The 18,669-nt window shown below is 47.6% G+C and overlaps 1 protein-coding gene across 3 annotated transcripts in view; it reads right to left on the bottom strand.

Moving 5' to 3' along the window:
• Positions 1-2,457: 2,457 nt before the first annotated feature.
• Gcn1 (GCN1 activator of EIF2AK4) overlaps positions 2,458-18,669 on the bottom strand; it is a 61,093-nt gene continuing 44,881 nt past the window's right edge. For 2 of the 3 annotated variants that reach the window (XM_077108937.1, XM_077108939.1), the window contains 19 exons: positions 18,413-18,551; positions 18,127-18,323; positions 17,838-17,980; positions 15,969-16,086; positions 15,652-15,867; positions 14,229-14,393; positions 12,740-12,901; positions 12,372-12,464; positions 11,965-12,108; positions 11,597-11,866; positions 11,247-11,360; positions 10,565-10,795; positions 8,467-8,660; positions 8,226-8,340; positions 6,330-6,426; positions 5,774-5,922; positions 5,199-5,306; positions 3,665-3,883; positions 2,458-3,131 (listed from right to left, as the gene is read on the bottom strand). In XM_077108937.1, coding sequence (XP_076965052.1) covers positions 3,006-3,131; positions 3,665-3,883; positions 5,199-5,306; positions 5,774-5,922; positions 6,330-6,426; positions 8,226-8,340; positions 8,467-8,660; positions 10,565-10,795; positions 11,247-11,360; positions 11,597-11,866; positions 11,965-12,108; positions 12,372-12,464; positions 12,740-12,901; positions 14,229-14,393; positions 15,652-15,867; positions 15,969-16,086; positions 17,838-17,980; positions 18,127-18,323; positions 18,413-18,551 — 3,000 coding nt within the window. In that variant the 3' untranslated portion in view covers positions 2,458-3,005. Of the gene's footprint in view, positions 3,132-3,664; positions 3,884-5,198; positions 5,307-5,773; positions 5,923-6,329; positions 6,427-8,225; positions 8,341-8,466; positions 8,661-10,564; positions 10,796-11,246; positions 11,361-11,596; positions 11,867-11,964; positions 12,109-12,371; positions 12,465-12,739; positions 12,902-14,228; positions 14,394-15,651; positions 15,868-15,968; positions 16,087-17,837; positions 17,981-18,126; positions 18,324-18,412; positions 18,552-18,669 lie in introns of those variants that run through there. The other variant, XM_077108938.1, reaches the window with a different exon arrangement.

Raw genomic sequence — 18,669 nt, 5'->3', positions numbered from 1 at the left:
CCAAAATGGTGTCAGTCCTGCAGTTTCCCTGTTCCTCTCCCAGGCCGTCTAGCAATGCAGTGTGGATGGGGAGAACTGCAGGTTTGGTTCCTAGAAGGGGCATCTGAACTATGTCACACTACCCTACGTTTTAAAGTCATCTTAATGCTCATGATCCCAGAAGCTCCTGAGCTAAAAGGTTGTGAATGTCATTTAGGTTTTCTATGCTTAGAAAGGACACGCTATTTGTCACTGACTTTCAGACATAGGGAAGAAAAAGATGGGACAAGTCTCCCCTTCAGAGAATCACTGAAGGTGTTTGACAATAACCTGTCTTCTCTAGAGACTTTCCTAGCCAGTGTCCTGTAAACGGGGTGAGGTACTGCTCCCTGTACCTGCAGAGTAGCTGGGAGGGCCTGGGGTGGATGGAACCCCTGGGCCAGTCTTCTGATGCTGGCACATCCCTTTACCCAAGGTGCTTTACATGTACTTTCATTTCCTGTGAGTTGGAAATGTCTGGAGGACTTGTTCTAAAAATGTTGAAGTCTAACCAGCCAGGAGAGATGAGGGAAAGGCTAAAAGTAAGCTCTGGGGACAGACTGCCATTTGGGGGCCATATGATCCTAGGCCAATGACCTCTGTGCCACAATTTCCTCCTCTGGAACACAGTAGCAAGAACCTACTTCATAGAACATTTGAGAGGATTAAATGAAATGATGTTGAATGTTATCTGTTGCAAGTACAAATAACACCTAAAGGATAACTGAAAACAATAGATTTTTAGAGCTTCTATTCCAAATTCCTCATTTTACAGATGAGAGAACTGGCCCAGAAAGATTAGATGATTTGCCCAAGGCTAAATAGCACTACCAACTAGCAGGACAAATAGCTTCTGCTTCTCCACTGCAAGCTTCACTTTCTCCAGGATTGCTATGACTCCAGCCGGACAAGATCCTTTTGCCTGCTCCACTGTCATTCTGTGACAGCCCTTTGCCACTCACTTCCCGAGTGCTCACAACCTCCCTCCAGACTCAGAGAATGCAATTCAGCATGCTCGAGGAGCCTTTGAGTCATCACCGTCTGTGAATCAACCTCCAGCCATCTATTCTGAACACAGAGATCTCATCCTCCTCCAGTTTCTGGAACTGGAAGCTGGTGTTTTTCCTTTGGATTTTGCTTAATGAATGTCTTCCACCTCTAAGCATGTCATGTTGCCCTCCAGTTGCAGACTAGGGACTGAAAGCCAGAGGCAGATGTAAGCACCTATCTAAGACCCTGAAGGAAACACTGAAGACAATCTCTGGGGCTTGGCGGAGGCTTCCCAGTCATGTCCCCTTGTAAGGAAAACTTCCTGCTCTTTACCACAGTTGCCTGGGAGAGGTGAACACATATGCAGACAGCTTGCTGGATACATGCCCTAGGCAGCTGGGAGGACACTGATGACCATCTGAATCCCAAAAGCAGGGAACAGTTACCATGGCTACCAAAAGCTGAAACCATTGGCTGTCTGGCTGTAGGGACCAATTCAGCTGACCTCTCAAGGTCCTTTCCAGCCCCAATTGGGATTCTACAATTACCACGAGCCAGCTGAGACCAGGTCTGCTGCAAAACAATAGGAAGTCCTGTGACATAAGACTCGGGCATAGAAAGCAAGGATTTCATCAGAATCACCTTAGAGGTCACCTTGTCTTATTCACCAGAAGTGTTGAGTCACAAGCCTACTTTCAACCTCTGCTGCATTATTAATAAACAATGCTTGTTTTTGTTTTTCACTACCACCACTCTGTATTTCTCTTCCTTTTACAGGCCTGGCCAGTAATTTTGATAGAGGTTTGTTCCGTATTGTGACCAGAGAAAAGCCCAGAAAAACTTGCGTCACTAAGGCCCAGTGGGGTGTGCTCCCTCAGACAGGATGTGCATGTCACGAGCCTTCTAAGAATCAGGAGGAAGGAAGTCATTCATAAAAGAGGCAGATGCTGAACTGCAACTCCAGTTTCCTCTTGCAAGTCCCTGAACTGTAGGAACATTACTCCACGGGGGATGGGTCGCTACAGCTTAACCCCCAGGGGATTCCCACCTTACCAAGTCAGGACAGAGCCAGGAAGTGGCCAACCAGAGCCCCACCTTCCGCTGAAATGTCTGTAAGGATCTAGGGATCGATAAAGACTTCTGAAAGGGCTGGGGTTGTGGCTCAGCAGTAGAGCACTTGCCTCACATGTGCGAGACCCTGGGTTCGATCCTCAGCACCACATAAAAATAAATAAATGAAATAAAGGTATTGTGTCCAACTACAACTAAAAAATAAAAAAATATTTAAAAAAAAAAAAGACTTCCTTCTGAAAGCAAGTTAGAGGGATGCCCAGAAATCAGTGTCACCAACACCACCAAAAACAGTTGCAAACCCTTCCTTATTCCAGATGAGGAAGCTTCATGATTAATGGATATTTGGAGATTATAAAAGATCTGCTTCTATTCAGATTAAATCAAAGCCTTTATTAAACATTCCTCCTTCAAACGGCCTGCTCAAAAACCCTCCCTTGACCTGGGAACTGACAGAGCTACATATCACTTTCACCCAACAGAGGTCAGATCCACCAGGCCGCACAATATTGAAAAGCCAAGCCAAGACATACCAGACTCAGCAGAGCTCTGCAGATCTATGTCCCACTCAGAATCTAGGCAAAGATTGGTAGCGCCAGGTCTTGAACAGAAGAGGAACCCGAAGTTCGACCCTCCTGGTCCCAGACACGGCCTGCTGAGATAGATAGCCGGCCCTGGGCTGCCATTTGCTGAGGCTTATGCATGTGCTTTTCCTTTTCCTCTTCAAAGAAAAGGGTGGGATGGAGGAGGCAATTTTCAGTTGTGTGTGGGTTTGATTTAAGGCTTTGGCTGTGGTCAGTTGATATATTAAAATACTTTCTGGGAATGCCATTTAATAAGCTCCCCATCGGAACAAACATATTTTCAAAAATGAAAACAGTGAACAAAGATGTGGAGCTGAAACGCTACAGCAGGGCCCAGGCCTATCACGTCAGAATGGTGTCATCCACTTGCTCCGTGGAGTCTGCCTGGCTGGCCAGCTTCTTCAGGGACCTTCGGTTGCACTCATTCAGCACCTCCAAGCTGGCCACATCCAGGATCTTGGAGAGGGACTGTGAGGAAAAGTGGGCGTGAGGAGACATAGTCAGAAAACAAGGCTTCAAATTCCCAGTCAAATCAAGACAAAGATATATGCTAACCTCAGAACCAAGTCACTGAGGCTGAATCCGGCAAAAAATAAGCCAATCAGATGGGTCCAGGGACAGCTCAGGAAAACGCTAGATGCATTTTTCCTAAGCTGAGGGAGCAGATGTCACAGCTTTCAGTGCTTTGACTGCAGGGGCAGGGGGCTGAGGGAATAGGACTCTGGGCTTCAAAAAGGCCACTCCACTGGGGTCTGTGATACATGCTTGGAAGCCATGGAGATTTTATTTGAAGAAAGAGCTCTACTTCTGAAAAAGTCTGAAAACCAAGATAAATCTATTTTCAGGCACCAGGACAGTCACCTAACTCTCAATCTGCTCCTGAAGGCTGAAACCTACATGGTGGCAAAGAAGAGAATGGGGCCAAGTACTATCATGCAGAAGAAAAACAGCAAGCCAAAGGCCGCAGCATGCTCTAGGAAGCACTCAGGCCAGGTTCTCACCTGAAACACCTCGTCGCCCCGCCTCATCTTGAGCAGGTTGACAATTGCCTGGTCACTATAGGCCCTTACGACAGTATTCTTATCCTTGGTGTTGTCAAGAAGAGCCTTCAGAATAGGCTTGATAGCCTGGGGCTCCAAGGGAGGCAGTGGGTCCTTATTTGCCCACCAGATCATCTTCTCAGCCACCAATCTGATGTCACTGGATGGGTTCTGCAGACACTGTGAGAGGAACACAGACACATGTAGTCTATGTATCTCAAAGAAGCCCAAATTTTCAGCCTTGATACTTTCCCTTCATCATGGTCATTGATCCTACTGTTCCTTTCCAATGTTGTCCCTCCCCAAGAGGGTGACAGCATGATTCAGCCCCATCTACCTCCCCACCACATCTTGTGCCACCCTCCCCTTGGCTCACTACTTCTGGCCCACACAGGGTTTTAACTTCCTCAAACAAGCCACTGCCCAAGTTGGCCCCCAGATCTCATTCTGTCGGTTCCTTCTCATCCTTCCAAGGTCTGTCTCCCTGACAACCCAATCCAAGGGCCCTCCCCATGGGCTCCAAGATCTCATCCACTTTGTTCTTCCCTACTCCTTCAGGGTCCAGCCCAGCAGTGGGTACTCAGTAAGTGCTAAGTGAACAAGTAAATACAAGTTGATGCCATCAGAGAGGGCAGATCTAATTAGGGCTCCTAGAAATCCCAGTAGGGGGCCAGGTATCTTTGGAACCTCATTACTCAACAAGATCTGCACACAGCTGGAATCACATAGGAGCTGGTAACAGAGGCAGAGTCTCAGGCATGGCCCTATCCCATTAAATGCAAAATCTAGTTCCGATTTCTGGGCACATAATTGCTTGAGAAGCAACATCACACTGTCTGTGGGAGTGCCACTGTTAGATTCCATGGCTTGTCCTATTAGAGCCTGGAATGGATGCCATAACCATACTAATAAGTGACATGCCACTAAGGAAAGGAGGCAGGAAGGGAAGAGTTATTAATATTTGTTTTGTTTTTGGTTTTGGTATCAGGGATTAAACTCAGGGGCACTAAACCACTGAGCCACATCCCCAGCCCTATTTTGTATTTTACTTAAAAACAGGGTCTCACTGAGTTGCTTAGCACCTTGCTGTTGCTGAGGCTGGCTCTGAACTCGCAATTCTGCTGCCTCAGCCTTCCAAGCCACTGGGATTAAAGGCGTGCGCCAGTGCACCCAGCTAAATGTATTAATATTTGAACCCAAGTTTGTCCTTAATTCTATAAAATCAGGATGCTTACAGAGGATGCCTGAAACAGTGGTTATTAACTCAATTTGGGGTCACAGGTCGGAGAATCTGCAAAAAAGCTGGACTCAGCCTGAAAAAATTACACACAGAAACACTCTGCTCTCCATTTCCAAGGGTCCAGAGGTCTCCTGGAGGCCATTCATGGAGAACTGGAATCCAACTAGTCAGGGGCATATTTCCCATGTCTTCCAGCTCTAGGCCTTTCTCATGAGCCAGGCTTGGTGGGTTGTACAAGGCCCCTTCCCTACTCACCTTAATGAACAGACTAGAGAGTCTGGCTGGCAGCTGTCCCCCTCCTGTCTCGATGTGGTACTTCATCAGGAAGCCCATGCCCCGGACCCCACTCACCGCAATGGGGATCTGTAAAGAAAGGAAAGAGCTAGACAGGCAGAGGCATCCCACTTCCTCCTTAAAGTGGCAGAACCAGATTCCCCAGGAATCTCCAGGACCCTTCACCACTCATCTCATCCTTAATACTTTACACCAAGGACACCTTGACATCTCTCATTTAGATGGGCTGCCCTGGCTGTTGAGGAGATGAACAAAGTCACTAGTTCCCAGGAACAGAGATCAGAGACCTTTTGACCAGGAATGGACATCTTCTTCCTCCAACTCAAAGTCTTCATTGTTTAGATGATACAACTAGAGCCCAAAAAAATCACCTACTGGTCCCAGGGCACAATAAGTTACCAGCCACAGTAAAATAGAACCCATGCTCTGAAGACCCAGCTGGGGACAGGTGTCCCCTGTGCTGGGTGAGCAGAGCCATGGCTGTGGAATACTTGCTAGAGGACGGGAGGGCTGAACCAGCAGCCTAAGAGCCTTACCCTGTCTGCCACGGCACTGCTGAGAATCATTTCCTGAACTTCACTGCTGTATCTGCCTGCACAGAGTCTGCTGGGAGCCACATTCACAGCCACAGAGAGTGCTAAGCTCCGGCCATGCCGAACCATCCAGTCAATGCCAGACACATCCGCTGGGTAGGAGGACACAACTGAGGTCAACTTGAACTTCATAGCACACCCCTACTCATGGAGTCCTGGGAGCCAAGTCCCACCAAGACCATGGTGCAGACTTAGGCATGGTGGAAACCCCAAACCACACTGTGCCCAACCTCCCCACTTTTGTAGCAAAAGTCCCAAAGAGTAGCAGAGAAGTCTCTCACAAACTGCTCCCAGTTTCTGGCTGTATTCTTAGAGCAGAGATACTCAGGGCTATAGCACTACTTTCTAGTACTGTGTTAGCAACTGGTCCCAAGGAAGGGATATTCCAGGTGCTACAAGATCATCTGAGGGGAAGGGGAGACAGGTGCCCAGGGCCTGTTCCCTGGGGCTAAGGGGCCCAAGCCCATGAAGGGGAACTCCCTCCATACAAGAGACTTACCCAGTAAGCACTGCTGAAGGACAGTGTTAAGCTCCTCTTCCGTCAAAAAGGCACACAGCTCCCCCAGGCACCCAGCTGAGGAGATCCGAGTATTGTCCTGGAGAGCAGAATGGGGAGTAATAGGGAGTAATAGGGAGTAAGGCCGGGGCCCAGGGGGGAGGGCGAGAAGAGGATGGAACACATAAACTCAGCAACTCTGAAGCCAGGCCTTACTCCAGGCACTGTGTTCGTTCCCAGTACCAGATTGGGACTGCCATTCACTGCAACTGCTACTTGGTGGAGAGTTAAAAATTACACGCCCAGCAAGCACTTCACGTAATTATAGAAAACTCCAGTGTGTGTGCATATGGTAATCATCATCACAATAGCAACAATAACTGTATTTACATAGCACCTTTCTCCTCAGGAAATCTGAATGCTTTACATTTAGTCTCTCAGTTACTCTCAACAGCCCTGAGACAGAAGGGGTACAGCTGGGAAAAACCACAGCACAAAGAGGGGAGCCACCTGCCCACAGCCACCTGGGAAGGCAGCAAGAAAACAACCACTAAGCCCCCTTTTCCCAACAAATCTGTGTGTCATCTTGTACCCAGATGACTGTCTGCTGTCTCTACTGAGTCACTACAGCCAATGGGTACTTGACAAATGCTTCCAAAATGGACAGGGATTATGGAATTGGGAACAAGCATAACCAGGAGTCAGAGCCTAGATTCTGGATTGTACGAGTGTGTGAGTGTGTGATTGAGTGAGTGTGTGTATGTGTGTGTGTGTGTGAGCGCGTGCATGTCGTATGTGGGGGGTTTTCTGGTTTGTTTGGTGCCAGGGATTGAACCCAGATGGCAGCTGAGGATCAGAACCAGCCTTGCAGAGCTGTGTGAACAAACACAGCAGCAATGGCTGGCCCAGGTGTATGCACACGATGAAGTGTGAAACCACAGAACCCAAAGACATGCTCTCCCAAGATTAGCCCTATAAATGTAAATTAGGCCACCACAACAGAATTGTTGTTGTTAAAAGGGAAAAAGAAAAGTCGTACCCACCCCGCGACTGGACCTGCAGTGTTTGGCAGCCAATTAACAAATGCTTCCAGACTGGACAGGGATAATGGAATTGGGCACAATCAGGAGGCACAGGGCCTGAATTCTGGGTTGTGTGAGCGAGAGAGAAGGGAGAGACAGACAGACAGAAAGTGTGTGTGTGTGTGTGTGTGTGTGTGTATGTGTGTGTGTGTGTGTTGCTGGGAATGGAAGCCAGGGACTCGAGTATGATTGGCAAGCCTCTATCACTAAATTACACCCCCAACTCTTTTAAAAAATTTGAGACAGGATTTCACTAAGTTATCCACACTGGCCTCAAACTTGCAATTCCCCTGCTCCAAGTCCCTGGAATTATAGACGTGCCACCACGCCCAACTGGATTCTGGTTTTGATTCTGTAACTGGATAAAGTGTGGCCCCAGACAAGTCTCATCCTCTCTCTTGGACAAACAGCAAAGATGATTTATCCTACCAGATTTTTAAGTTTCTTAATGTCTACAACCACAAGGCCTCATACACAAGGCCCTTCATTTCTATAAATGTTTCCTGAACCAAAAAATGAACATCTTTGATTTACAAAGAGAAATGAGGGGTAGAGAGGGAAAGTGACTTAAAATTAGAGAACAAAATGGTGAGAGATCTGGAACAGCACAAATATTACTTGCCTTATCTATAGGATAGAATCAACAGGCTAGGGGCCCTGGGTCCTATCTCTAGCACCAAAAAAAAATTTTTTTTAAAGCCAGAATCAATAATATCAGTAGAGTGGTCCAAGTAATAATATAACATGGAGAAGCCACTCAAAGAAAGGAGACAAGAAACAGCAGAGCCCCCAGCCCAGCCATCCACTGCAGCTGTACCTCATCGTGTCCCAGCATGCTCAGCAGGAGCGAGACGATATTCTTCCGGATAACAGCATCCACTTTGGCACCTGCTCCCTGAATCACAAACCTCAGGGCCTGTAGCATGGTGTCCCTAGGGAACCAATGCATTGACTTAACCCCTGCCTCTTCCCCACCATTGCCTTCTACCTGCACAGGCACAGCCCAACACAGCTGCCTTGTCTCCTGGAAGCTACACACTCCCTCAGAAGCACCTTACCTGACACCTGGGTCCTCTATGACTCGGATTCCATTGAGCAGCTCTGTAAAGAGGGGATCCACTTTGATATGGATGGAAATGAGCTTCCCCAGCGCATCAGCAGCCTTCAGGCGCACACCCCGGTTGGAATCCTGTAGGGCCTTGGTAAAGGTGGTTTGCAGCTGGGGCAGGAAGGGCTTCAGGGCAATTCCAACCTGTGGGAAAAACACACACCCAAAAATCATAGTTGTGGTGGACTCCGAGGCCACTCTAAGGCAACAGGAATGAAAGCAAACAATAATCACAAACCACCTGGAGTTAACCAAGCTCTCACACAGGCTAGCAATAACAGCAGAGACAGGTTCTGCTCAGCTTCCTCATCTGTTTTCAGCATCCTTCGTCAAAGTAGAGAAAGCAGGAGGAAGAGGAGGTGGAGCAGTGACTGTCAGAGAAAGCTGCCTTGCAGCCCTGGCTGTATCACAGCTTAGCTCAGTGAAACCCATCTAGAAGGACAGCATCTCAGATCCTCCTCCTCTGAATCCATTAAAAAGCAGGGTAGGCGGCTGATGGTCAGAAGTACAGTTCTCATGCCAAGGCAGGGAGATGTCCACATAACAGCAGGTACCAGCTACTAAACAATAGATTTGCAGGCCAAGCTCTCCACACTAAGCCCTTGGAACAAGCCCATGACCCAAATGACCTTGGAGAATCCACCTGATACACATGTGCATCCACCTCAATACAACTCCAGCTCACTCCCTGACTATACACAGAAAACAGGCATACTTAAAAAAATACACACACACACACACACACATAAATATATATGGTTGCAGATAAAAAAATTATTTTTTTTTTAATTTTTTGAAGTTGTTGATAGACTTTTATTAATTATTTATATGTGGTGCTGAGGATCAAACCCAGTGCCTCACACATGCCAGACAAGTGCACTACCACTGAGCCCCAGCCCCAGCCTGTTTATTTTTACGTGGTGCTGGTGATGGAACCCAGTGCCTCACATGTACTAAGCAAGTGCTCTATCACTGAGCCACACCCCCAGCCAAATAGGCACACTTTTGATAAAACATAGTTGGAGCCAGAAAAAATTTAGTTCTTGTAAAACAGGAATCTCCCTGTGTCTGTCTAAAGATTCAATGCCAATGAACATCTGGAAACACTGGATTCAGATAGATTTGTAGGCTGCTCAAAGGCACACAATAGGGGAAGATAGTAAATATTAATCAAAAACCTCCTGCCCATGGGTGACAACTGACTCAGGTCAGGGGCAAGCTCCATGAGGTAGGAGCTCCATTTGTGTCTAGAGCTCCAAAAATACCACAGAAAAGAATGTAGCACAGAATATGAGGTGAAGATGATATTTAATTTTGTTTAAAAAAAAAAAAAAGTCACAAAATGAGGTTGATACAATCCCATTTGGTAGCTGGGGAGCTGCTCTTACTTCCAAAGGGAAAAAACTACAAACCTTAAGTGTGCGTTTGCTTCCCAACCTTATGTTAAGATTTTTTTTAAATAAAGAATTTTGGCTCCATTTATACTTTAAGCCTAAGGGGTTTAATTACTACCCCTTAAGAACATCTGAAACAGTTACCACATTAAATCTTTGCTTCTTATACTTTTGGCAAAAACTGAAGTCACTTTGATTGTTCTCAAATGTCTTTTTCATTCTCTCACCAGATTCTTTGCGTTTCTCTTTATGTGGCTGTAATAAAGAACTCAAGCAACTTTAACAGTGTTTTCATTGTATTTACATGGCCCTTAATTTTTTCCTTTTTTCATGTACTGAGTGCTAGTGTATCAGGCACAGTGTTTGGCATTAGTTCACCTAAGACCCACAGAAGGTAGGCAGTGTCAGTCTCAGACGTCAGAGGCAGGCTCAGAGGTTACATGGCTTTCCTAAGGGCCATGTAGCTACTAAGAGGAGGACTTGGGAATTGGACGAAGTGTAGTCTGAGTTCATGGGCTCAAGTCCCTCTGCTATGCCGTTTCTCCATAATGAAGCTGTCACCTTGCTGCCAAGGGTATCTCACATCAGTGTCCTGAAGATATCTGTTCTCTAAGATTTGAGCAGACCAAAAGACCAAACCTATCAATCACTCACCTTGGCCAGTAAGAGGCTGAGTGTCTCCAGCAGAGCTGCCTTCACATTCCAGCTGAATCGGTCCCCCAGGATGCGAATCAAGGGGCCAGTGATGCTGACCACAGAGGGCCTCAGGGCGTCAGCGGAGGTCAGGCGGATCACCAAGCCCAAGGCCTTGGCGGCTTCTTCCTTCTGCTCAGGACTGCCAGTAAGGACTCCTTCCCTCAGCACTGGAAGGATGGAGGTTACCCCCTGACAAGGGAACCACAGCTGAGAGTCCAATACCAAAGGCCTCAGGCCCACGTGTCTCCCACCCAAAGCACAGTGCTCCTGATAGTCATCCTCCAGTCAACTAGGAGATGACAATTTGGGCTGGCTGGGGAAGAGGCTTAAATGAATGGTGACAAGAGGGCAAGCCCCAACAGACCAAGCACACAGAGGTAACGAACGCTGCTGCCACCTCTGCAACCCATTTGGTCTGGATGAGGTGGCCTTGACAGCTTAAACCAAGGGAAGCACGCACCCTGTCCCCATCTGGCCACCATGGCAGAAACACGCTGTATGTGAAGGCGCTGAAGAATACTCAAGCATGAAGTCTGACTGACCCGCCACTGCAACAGTGCACACTGCAGACCCAGGCCATAGGTGAGGACACAGGAAGGCAGCAGGGTGCAGCACCCTGCACCTCCAGGCCCTGACCTACCTTCTTTGGGAGGCAGAACCCTGGCACATGCTCGCCTTTGCTCTCGTTGCCTATGAGCCGGATCTCCTTGTGCAGTTCTTCAATCAGTGCCAACTGGTTGCCGGCATCCAGCTTCTGTGGGAATCCAGGAAAAAGCAGCGATGATGTGCAGCCCTCCCTCTCAGGACTGCTTCAAAATAATGCAGATGTGGGAAGGGTTGGGGAGGCGGTAGAAACAGGACTAGCCACAAATTGATCAATGTTGAAGCTGAGTGATGGGTACATGGAGGAATCCTGTCAGAATCTATTATTATAAATGTCTGGAATTTTCTCCAATAAAAAGCTTGTTGTGGGGGCAGTGGTCCCCTCACCTTGGTGATGGCATTTAGGGCGTCCCAGCTCTCCTCCAGCACCACAGGACTGGAGTCGTTGAAGAGGCGGATCAGGCCTGAGAGCAGGCTCCGCAGGTGGCTGGTGTAGTCGGCCTTGGATCGGGAGCAATAGATGTTGAGGATGATGGCAGCAGCCTGCCTCATGCCCACCTCAGGGCTGCGGGTGGCTTCCAACAGATCTTCAATGATGATCCGGTGCCCAGTGTCATCCTCTACTGAGAGGATCACGGCCTGACAATTAGCCATCTCCTAAAACCACAGAGGACAAGTGTGCTGAGCACAGATCATCAGGGACAGGTAAGGATGGCAGATAATAAATGACAGAGAAGTGATCGTGGCCCCCTTACCAGCTGCTCGTCTGGGGTCCCTAGCTTCTCCTTCAGGGCCAACATGACTGCCGGAAGGATCACACCAAGATGACGGGTCAGAGCGTCACCTGCCACAGACGAAAGGAAAGCCAGCACCCGGGTATTGACAGGTGGCGTAGTCAGCTGGTGGAATGATGAACAACAGCAACCTGATGAATACTGCACCTGCTCAGTGCCAGCAGTGGCACCGGCTCTTGAGGATGGAATGGCAAGCAAGGGAGCCCACACCCCACTCAGAGATGAGGGCCTGCCCCAGCAAATCTCAGGACCCTGTACTCCACCCACCACCAGCCCCCAACCTCTGCACTCAGAACTGGTCTTCACAGCAGGCCCAGGACTAACAAGGTGGATTCAGGGCCTGGTGTTTGCCATATGTTGAGATTTACCTTAGGCACGAGGTAAGGCAGCACCACACGACTCTTAATGGCCATAACTTGCTTCAGACCATCCAAGGCAAATTCTGATACCTCTTCATCATCCTGCAGAAGGACATTGAAGACAACCCTAAGAAGCTGGCTCTTGCCACATCTCTGATGTCTGAACCAGTTACACCAACTACCTCCTTACCCCCCCCACCCACTGTACCCATATTTACTTACCGTCCTAGGAAAAACACAAAGTCACTTCTGGTCTTTCTGCACCCACTCCCCCTGGAGGCCCACATTCCACTGCCTTGGCAAAGGAAACCTACTGAGTTTTACTGCTACGAAGACAGTAAAAGCCACACTGGTAGGTGTGCGCCAGATCCACTCACCAGCTGCTTCAATAAAAATGGGAGGATGTCCTCCAGAGCCTGGTGGCCAATGGTAGAGTGCAGCTGCTCAAAAGTCTTGGCTGCTGCCTCTCGGACCTCTTCCAAGGGGTCACACAAAGCCTTCCTTGCTGTGGGCACAAGGGACTCGGAGAAATACAGCACCTGCAACAGTGCAAGCACAGTATATTAAGGCACAAAAGGCCTAGGGGGAGGGGAAATAAGCAAGGGAACTCAGGCCAAGGACTATAACCCGGTCAAGCCATGACTCCCTATGTTGGACTTTTTGTTAAAGCAGAGAGGACCAGGGCTGTAGCTCAGTGGTAGAGCACTTTCCTAGCACATGCCAGACCCCAGAACTGTGTACACACGCGCACACACACATGCAGAGGATACATGACACACCTTTATGAATGCCTCACCCAAACTTCATAATTAAGAGCTTTAATGGCAAGACCTCTAGGACCTGGCCCCCTTCCCCTGAATTCTTTCTTTTGCTAATCTTCCCGGAAAACTCTTAAGTCTTTCTTCAAGACTCAAAGATTTCCTCCTCTATGAAGTCTTTGGGTCTCCAACAGCCCAATGATGGCACTGCTCCCTAGGCAATCAATTCCACCATAGCAAAGCTCACTTTGATGTGCCAGCCTTGCCACTGGACTATGGGTAGTCACAGGCATGACTCAGCCTCTGAAGGATTCAGTAACTTCTCAATTATTCACAATTCTCTTGGGTGACAGAATTTCTTTTGACTCTTTGCCAAATAAAAGTATAAAAAAACAAATGTAAGACCTACACTAATAAGACACAAGAGGAGACTAGAGACTAGTAAACCAGACTAAAATGCTGAGACTGAGAAACTGGCTGCTTGCTTACATTTCTAACTGGCCATCCACTTATTGGTTCTGGGTTGCCAATCAAATCAAGGCCCATTACACACTACCAGTCTACTCTCTAGGAGTGTTTCGAGGACCTTAGAAAGTAAGGTCAAACCTTAGAAATAGAGTACTCCAAACCCCTTGAATGTTGCTGCTATGGAAACAGAATTACTGCTAGAGACAACACATTTCCACCCACTGGGTACTTCAACTCTTATGACTCCTCTCCTAAGAACAAGTGCACACCCCTCCCCATCTCTGCCACCCTCAGCCACTCGAGTGCACACATTTCCCTTCCCACTAAGGAGGCACCACACACTTTAACCTAGCTGGTAGAGTGACACATGAAAGGGACTGCTCTGTAGCAACCTCAGGAGTATTGAATCATTTCCAGTTTCCAAAGGCCACTCAAGGAGCCCTCCACATGGCTTAGTTCTTAGCCTGCAAAACTGACAGGAAAACTAAGAGGAAAACTAAAATCTGCAAGTGGCCTGGCCAGCACCCTGCTGCCAACAGCCCCTTACAGAGTAAGGCAGGTGAATCTCTGGGGGCAGGGCTCCTGTGATCCCCACCCTAACCCAGAGACAGGCACTGCAGGGCCCTCTGAAGATACTCACAGCGTCACGGCTGGTAGACTTCATAATTTCGCTCAGCCCGATGCACACACCCTGCCTCTCGTCACTTTTTTGAGACCTCAGGCCTTCCTCAAGGATGGGGATGATCTCAGGGAGGATTTTCTCCCCCAGCTTCCGGACAAGATCTCCCAATGTCCTTGCTGCGATCTGTCAACAAAGATCAAGTCAAAACATGAACTCCCAGACAGGTACAGTGGTGCATGCCTGTAATCCCAAAGACTCGGGAGGCTGCAGAGGGAGGATTGCAAGCTCAGAGCCAGCCTCAGCAATGTAATGGGCAATTTAAATTGCCCTAAGCAATTTAGCAAGACCCTGTTTGAAACATAATACATAACCCTGGGTTTAACCCCTGGTACCAAAAAAACTAAAAATATCAACTCCCTGAAAAACCAGGGCACCCAAAGAATAACTCCAGAATGAGGACCTAGAACCTCCAGGCTTTATCTGAGTCACTAACCTTCTTCAATGTCTTACCATAAAGAGCCCCACGGTGCTCAAAACACACTATGAAAGAACTCTGTTTCACACACATATACACACCCTAAAACAAGAATAGGCACCTTATATATGAACATGAAATTCATCATAGGATGCAAGGTCAAGGCCAATTTCCCTGATCATTGAAAACGTATCTCTGTTACTCAAGGGGAGCCAAATTTGGAACAAATGTTTTAAGGGAAAAACCCATCTCCTCTCTAAGGTCTCATGCAAACCCTTCTTCAAATCAAATACACAATCTGCTTCCCAAGATCAGGGACTATAAGTGCACCAAAGGGGGACTGGCAGAGTGGTCATCAGCCCAGACTGGGTACCTGCTCTCAAAACCACTGAACCCCATTTGTCCCACCTGGTGCACAAGCATTCTCATGCCAAGCTTGCTCCTCCCTGATTCCTCACTCCAGCCACAAGGGCCTTGCCTAACCCCTACTGTGTGCCATGGTCTGCTTACAATGGGACCTTTTCATACCCTGGCCTTGTATCTAAAGCACTTTTCCCTATCTAGAATATTCTCTCACCACCATCACAGCTGGCTAGCGCTTACTCATCTTTCACCTTTAAGCATCCTTTCTTCTGAGAAGCACCTGCTGACCCTCTCTCTAGGCCACACGCCCCTAGCGTTAGCAAGTATAACTGCATGCTGCATTTGCCAAAGCTACACTCAACATCTGTTTGTGTGACTGTCTGATTAACATGCATCTCCTCCACCAGAATGAGGCTCTCAGGATAGGGACTAGGTCTGCCTTTCTTCTCCACATAGTAAACATTTGCTGAGTGACTAAGTAAATAATTAATGTTCCTCTGTTAAACAGAGGACCCTTGGCTCTCTCCCAGGCTCTGCAGTGCAAGGAGCTCTAAAAGAAGGCATGAGGGGCTGCTGGGCCAGAACAAGGCCTAGAAAGCTTACCGTTCTCTTATCCGCACATGTGCTTGCCAGGAATCCCAGCAGAAGCCCAAAAAGAGTAGGCAGGATCTCACGCAAAGTGCGGGGGGTATTGGAGACAACAATCTTCCAGACATGCAGGGACGCCTGCCGCACCACCAGCTGGGTGTCTGAGCGGCCCATGTAAAGGCCTGCCAACACCCGGTTCCGCCGGTCAACTCCCAGAGCAGTGATGATCGCCTATAGCCCAGAGAAGGGGACAGAGAACATGGGTGGTGAAGCCTCCAGAGCAAAGAAAGGCCCCAGGGCGTTTCCTCTGCTCAGCAAAGCTAACTTCCCACCTTGTTGGACTGGGCAGTTCCAAAGTTATCATCTTCAGAGGCAGTTTCTGTGGTCATCTTCCCTGTGACCCCTGAAATATGGAACAGGAGGTCCCCAAGTAGCTGAACAGAGCTGAACCTGAAAAGGAAACCAAGAACAGAATCACACTGCCTCTAGTATGGGGCACAGCCCAGCACTACACAGAAGAAAGACTAGACGGAAATGTGCCCAAAATATTCAAGGTGGTGGTCTTAGAAAGGTAAGTTAAAGCAGTTTCCATTTCTTTACACTCTCCCATATATTTTCCACAAGTTTTCTACTAGTGAACAAAAAAGAAATAGGGCTAAGGTGTAGTTCAATGGTACAGTGCTTGCATAGAATGCACAAGGCCCTGGGTTCCATCCCCTGCACTGCAAAAAAAAAAAAAAAAAAAAAAAAAAGGAATGAAGCTTGTATGAAAATTTCCATAATAAAAGTCATGAGAAAGAGACAAAAGGGAAGAATTAACAGGTAACAAGTATGACAGAGCATTACAAGTGAACAAACCTGGAGAAGCCTAAAAGGATGAACTTTACTGAATTAGGTTATAGCTAGGTGTGGACACCTACAATTCCAGTCACTTGGGAGGCTGAGGCAGGAGGAACTCAAGTTTGAGGATAGTCTCAGCAATCTAGCAAGGCCTTGAGCAACTTAGTAAGACCTTATCTCAACATAAAAAAATCAAAAGGGTTTAGGGATGTAGCTCAGTGATAAAGCTCCTCTGGGTTCAGTCCCCACCCAGTAGCAAAACAAAACAACAACAAAAAAACCCCATAACATTTTACAGTTGTTTTTTTTTTTTTTTTTTAATTCCTTTATAGTTGTGGATGGACAACATGCCTTTATTTTGTTTGTTTAATTTTTACTTGGTGCTGAGGATCAAACCCAGTGTCTCATATGTGCTAGGCAAGCAATTTGCCACTGAGCTCCAGCCCCAGCCCCAGTTTTATACTTTTTAATGGTTAGAAAAATAATAGTAATATTCAAACTGAAAAATCAAGAAGTGCAGAAAGAGATAAAGGAAGAAGGGAGGGCTGGGGCTGTAGCTCAGTGGCAGAGCGCTTGCTCAGCATGTGTAAGGCACTGGGCTTAATCCTCAGCTCTGCATAAAAATAGAGGCATTCTGTCCATCTACAACTACAAAAAAAAATTAAAGGAAGAAAGCATAAACAATTGCAACCATCCTGATACTATTACCACCGGATAAGCACTTCTGTCTACACTGACACACACTCATACCCCATAACATGTGAAGTGTGCCTACACTACACATGGTTGGGCCACTACCTGCACTGTCCTGTGAACAGCAGGTTGACAAGCTCTCTGTCGGCCAATATTGTTACATACCATTCTTTGTAGCGGCTGAATAAAAATCTAGTCTGTAGATGTGCCATATGATATTTTTCAACTGAACTCCAAAGTTTTTCAAATGATAAGCAATACTGAAATAAACATCCTTCTGCATATAGTTCTAAGTACTTAACTAAATATATTCTTGGAATAAAGTCCTAGAAATGGAATTTTGAGATAAAAGAGCATTCATTTAAAATCTTTATATTTTTGCAGTTCTAGGGATTGAACCCAGGGCTTTACAAATGCTAGGCAAGCATTCTACCATTGAACTACCCCCCTCCAGCCCACCAGGAAATCTGAATACAAACTAGGATTAAATGAGGAAGAACTGTTTAAAACAGAGTCAGAAAGAAGACGCTGCTCCAGGAATTCGAAGGTGACAAAACGGTTAAAATCTAGAGTCTGGAGATAGTCGAGAGAGTTCCTGTCAACATTCTGCCCCTCATCCCTAAATTGTAAAACCTAGGCCCACTGGGCCTTTTGGCCAAAGGTCTCACCGAATTCTCCAAAGGTCATCAAAGAGGCCTTGCTCCAGCTGGGGCAGCAGGAGTGCAATAGCCGTCTCAGCATACATGGAGATGACTCGCTGGCCTGCACGCAGGGCAGTGTCACGCACAAACTCATTCTCATCAGCCAGAGCCTAGATATGCAGAGGGTGGGTCAGCAAGGGCTACCATTGGCACCCAAACTCAAAGTGGCCCCAGAGACAGGCAGCTATGGCTCTCTAGGAGAACAGGGTCATACTGCTCTCATTCCTTCGTCCTTAGAGGGATCACTGGTACCTACTTTGAGGATACAGGGAATGATGGGTCCCACATAAGGGGTGAACTTGTCCCCAAAGGTGATAGGCAGGTAGTTGAACATCATGATGTAGCCATCTCGGACATGGGGCGCGATGTCCACTTTGCTGGCTGTTGCTACAATTTCTGGCATCAGTTTCTCCAACTTCTCCACCCCCAAGCCAGCCATGACCTCAGCCAACCCTGTAACACAAATGCAGAATGAATCCACTGGTTCTGAAGGCCCCCTGAAAGCATTTCCAATCTGGCCCCTGCGCCAGCTCTGGCCTCACCTTGTGCAGCACCTGAGCGATCCACAGAGCTCTGCTCATACGTCAGTGTCTCCATCAGCCATGGTAGCAAGTCCTCAAAACATGACTCCCCCATGCCCTTCACCATGGCCCCCAGGGCCTTGGCAGATACTGTTCGTACCTGTTAGGAAACCAAGAATGGGAACAGTGAGGCAATGCAGTTCAGAATGAGATAGCCATGAAGGAACAGGGAGGGACCCCAAGCCTCCTTCCCTTTGCCCAACAGGAATAAAAGCAGC

This window comes from Callospermophilus lateralis, chromosome 1, assembly GCF_048772815.1.
Source record: "Callospermophilus lateralis isolate mCalLat2 chromosome 1, mCalLat2.hap1, whole genome shotgun sequence".
Lineage (NCBI taxonomy): Eukaryota > Metazoa > Chordata > Mammalia > Rodentia > Sciuridae > Callospermophilus > Callospermophilus lateralis.
The sequence above is the reverse complement of the archived record's forward strand: the minus strand, read 5'-3'. Positions and strand labels throughout refer to the sequence as shown.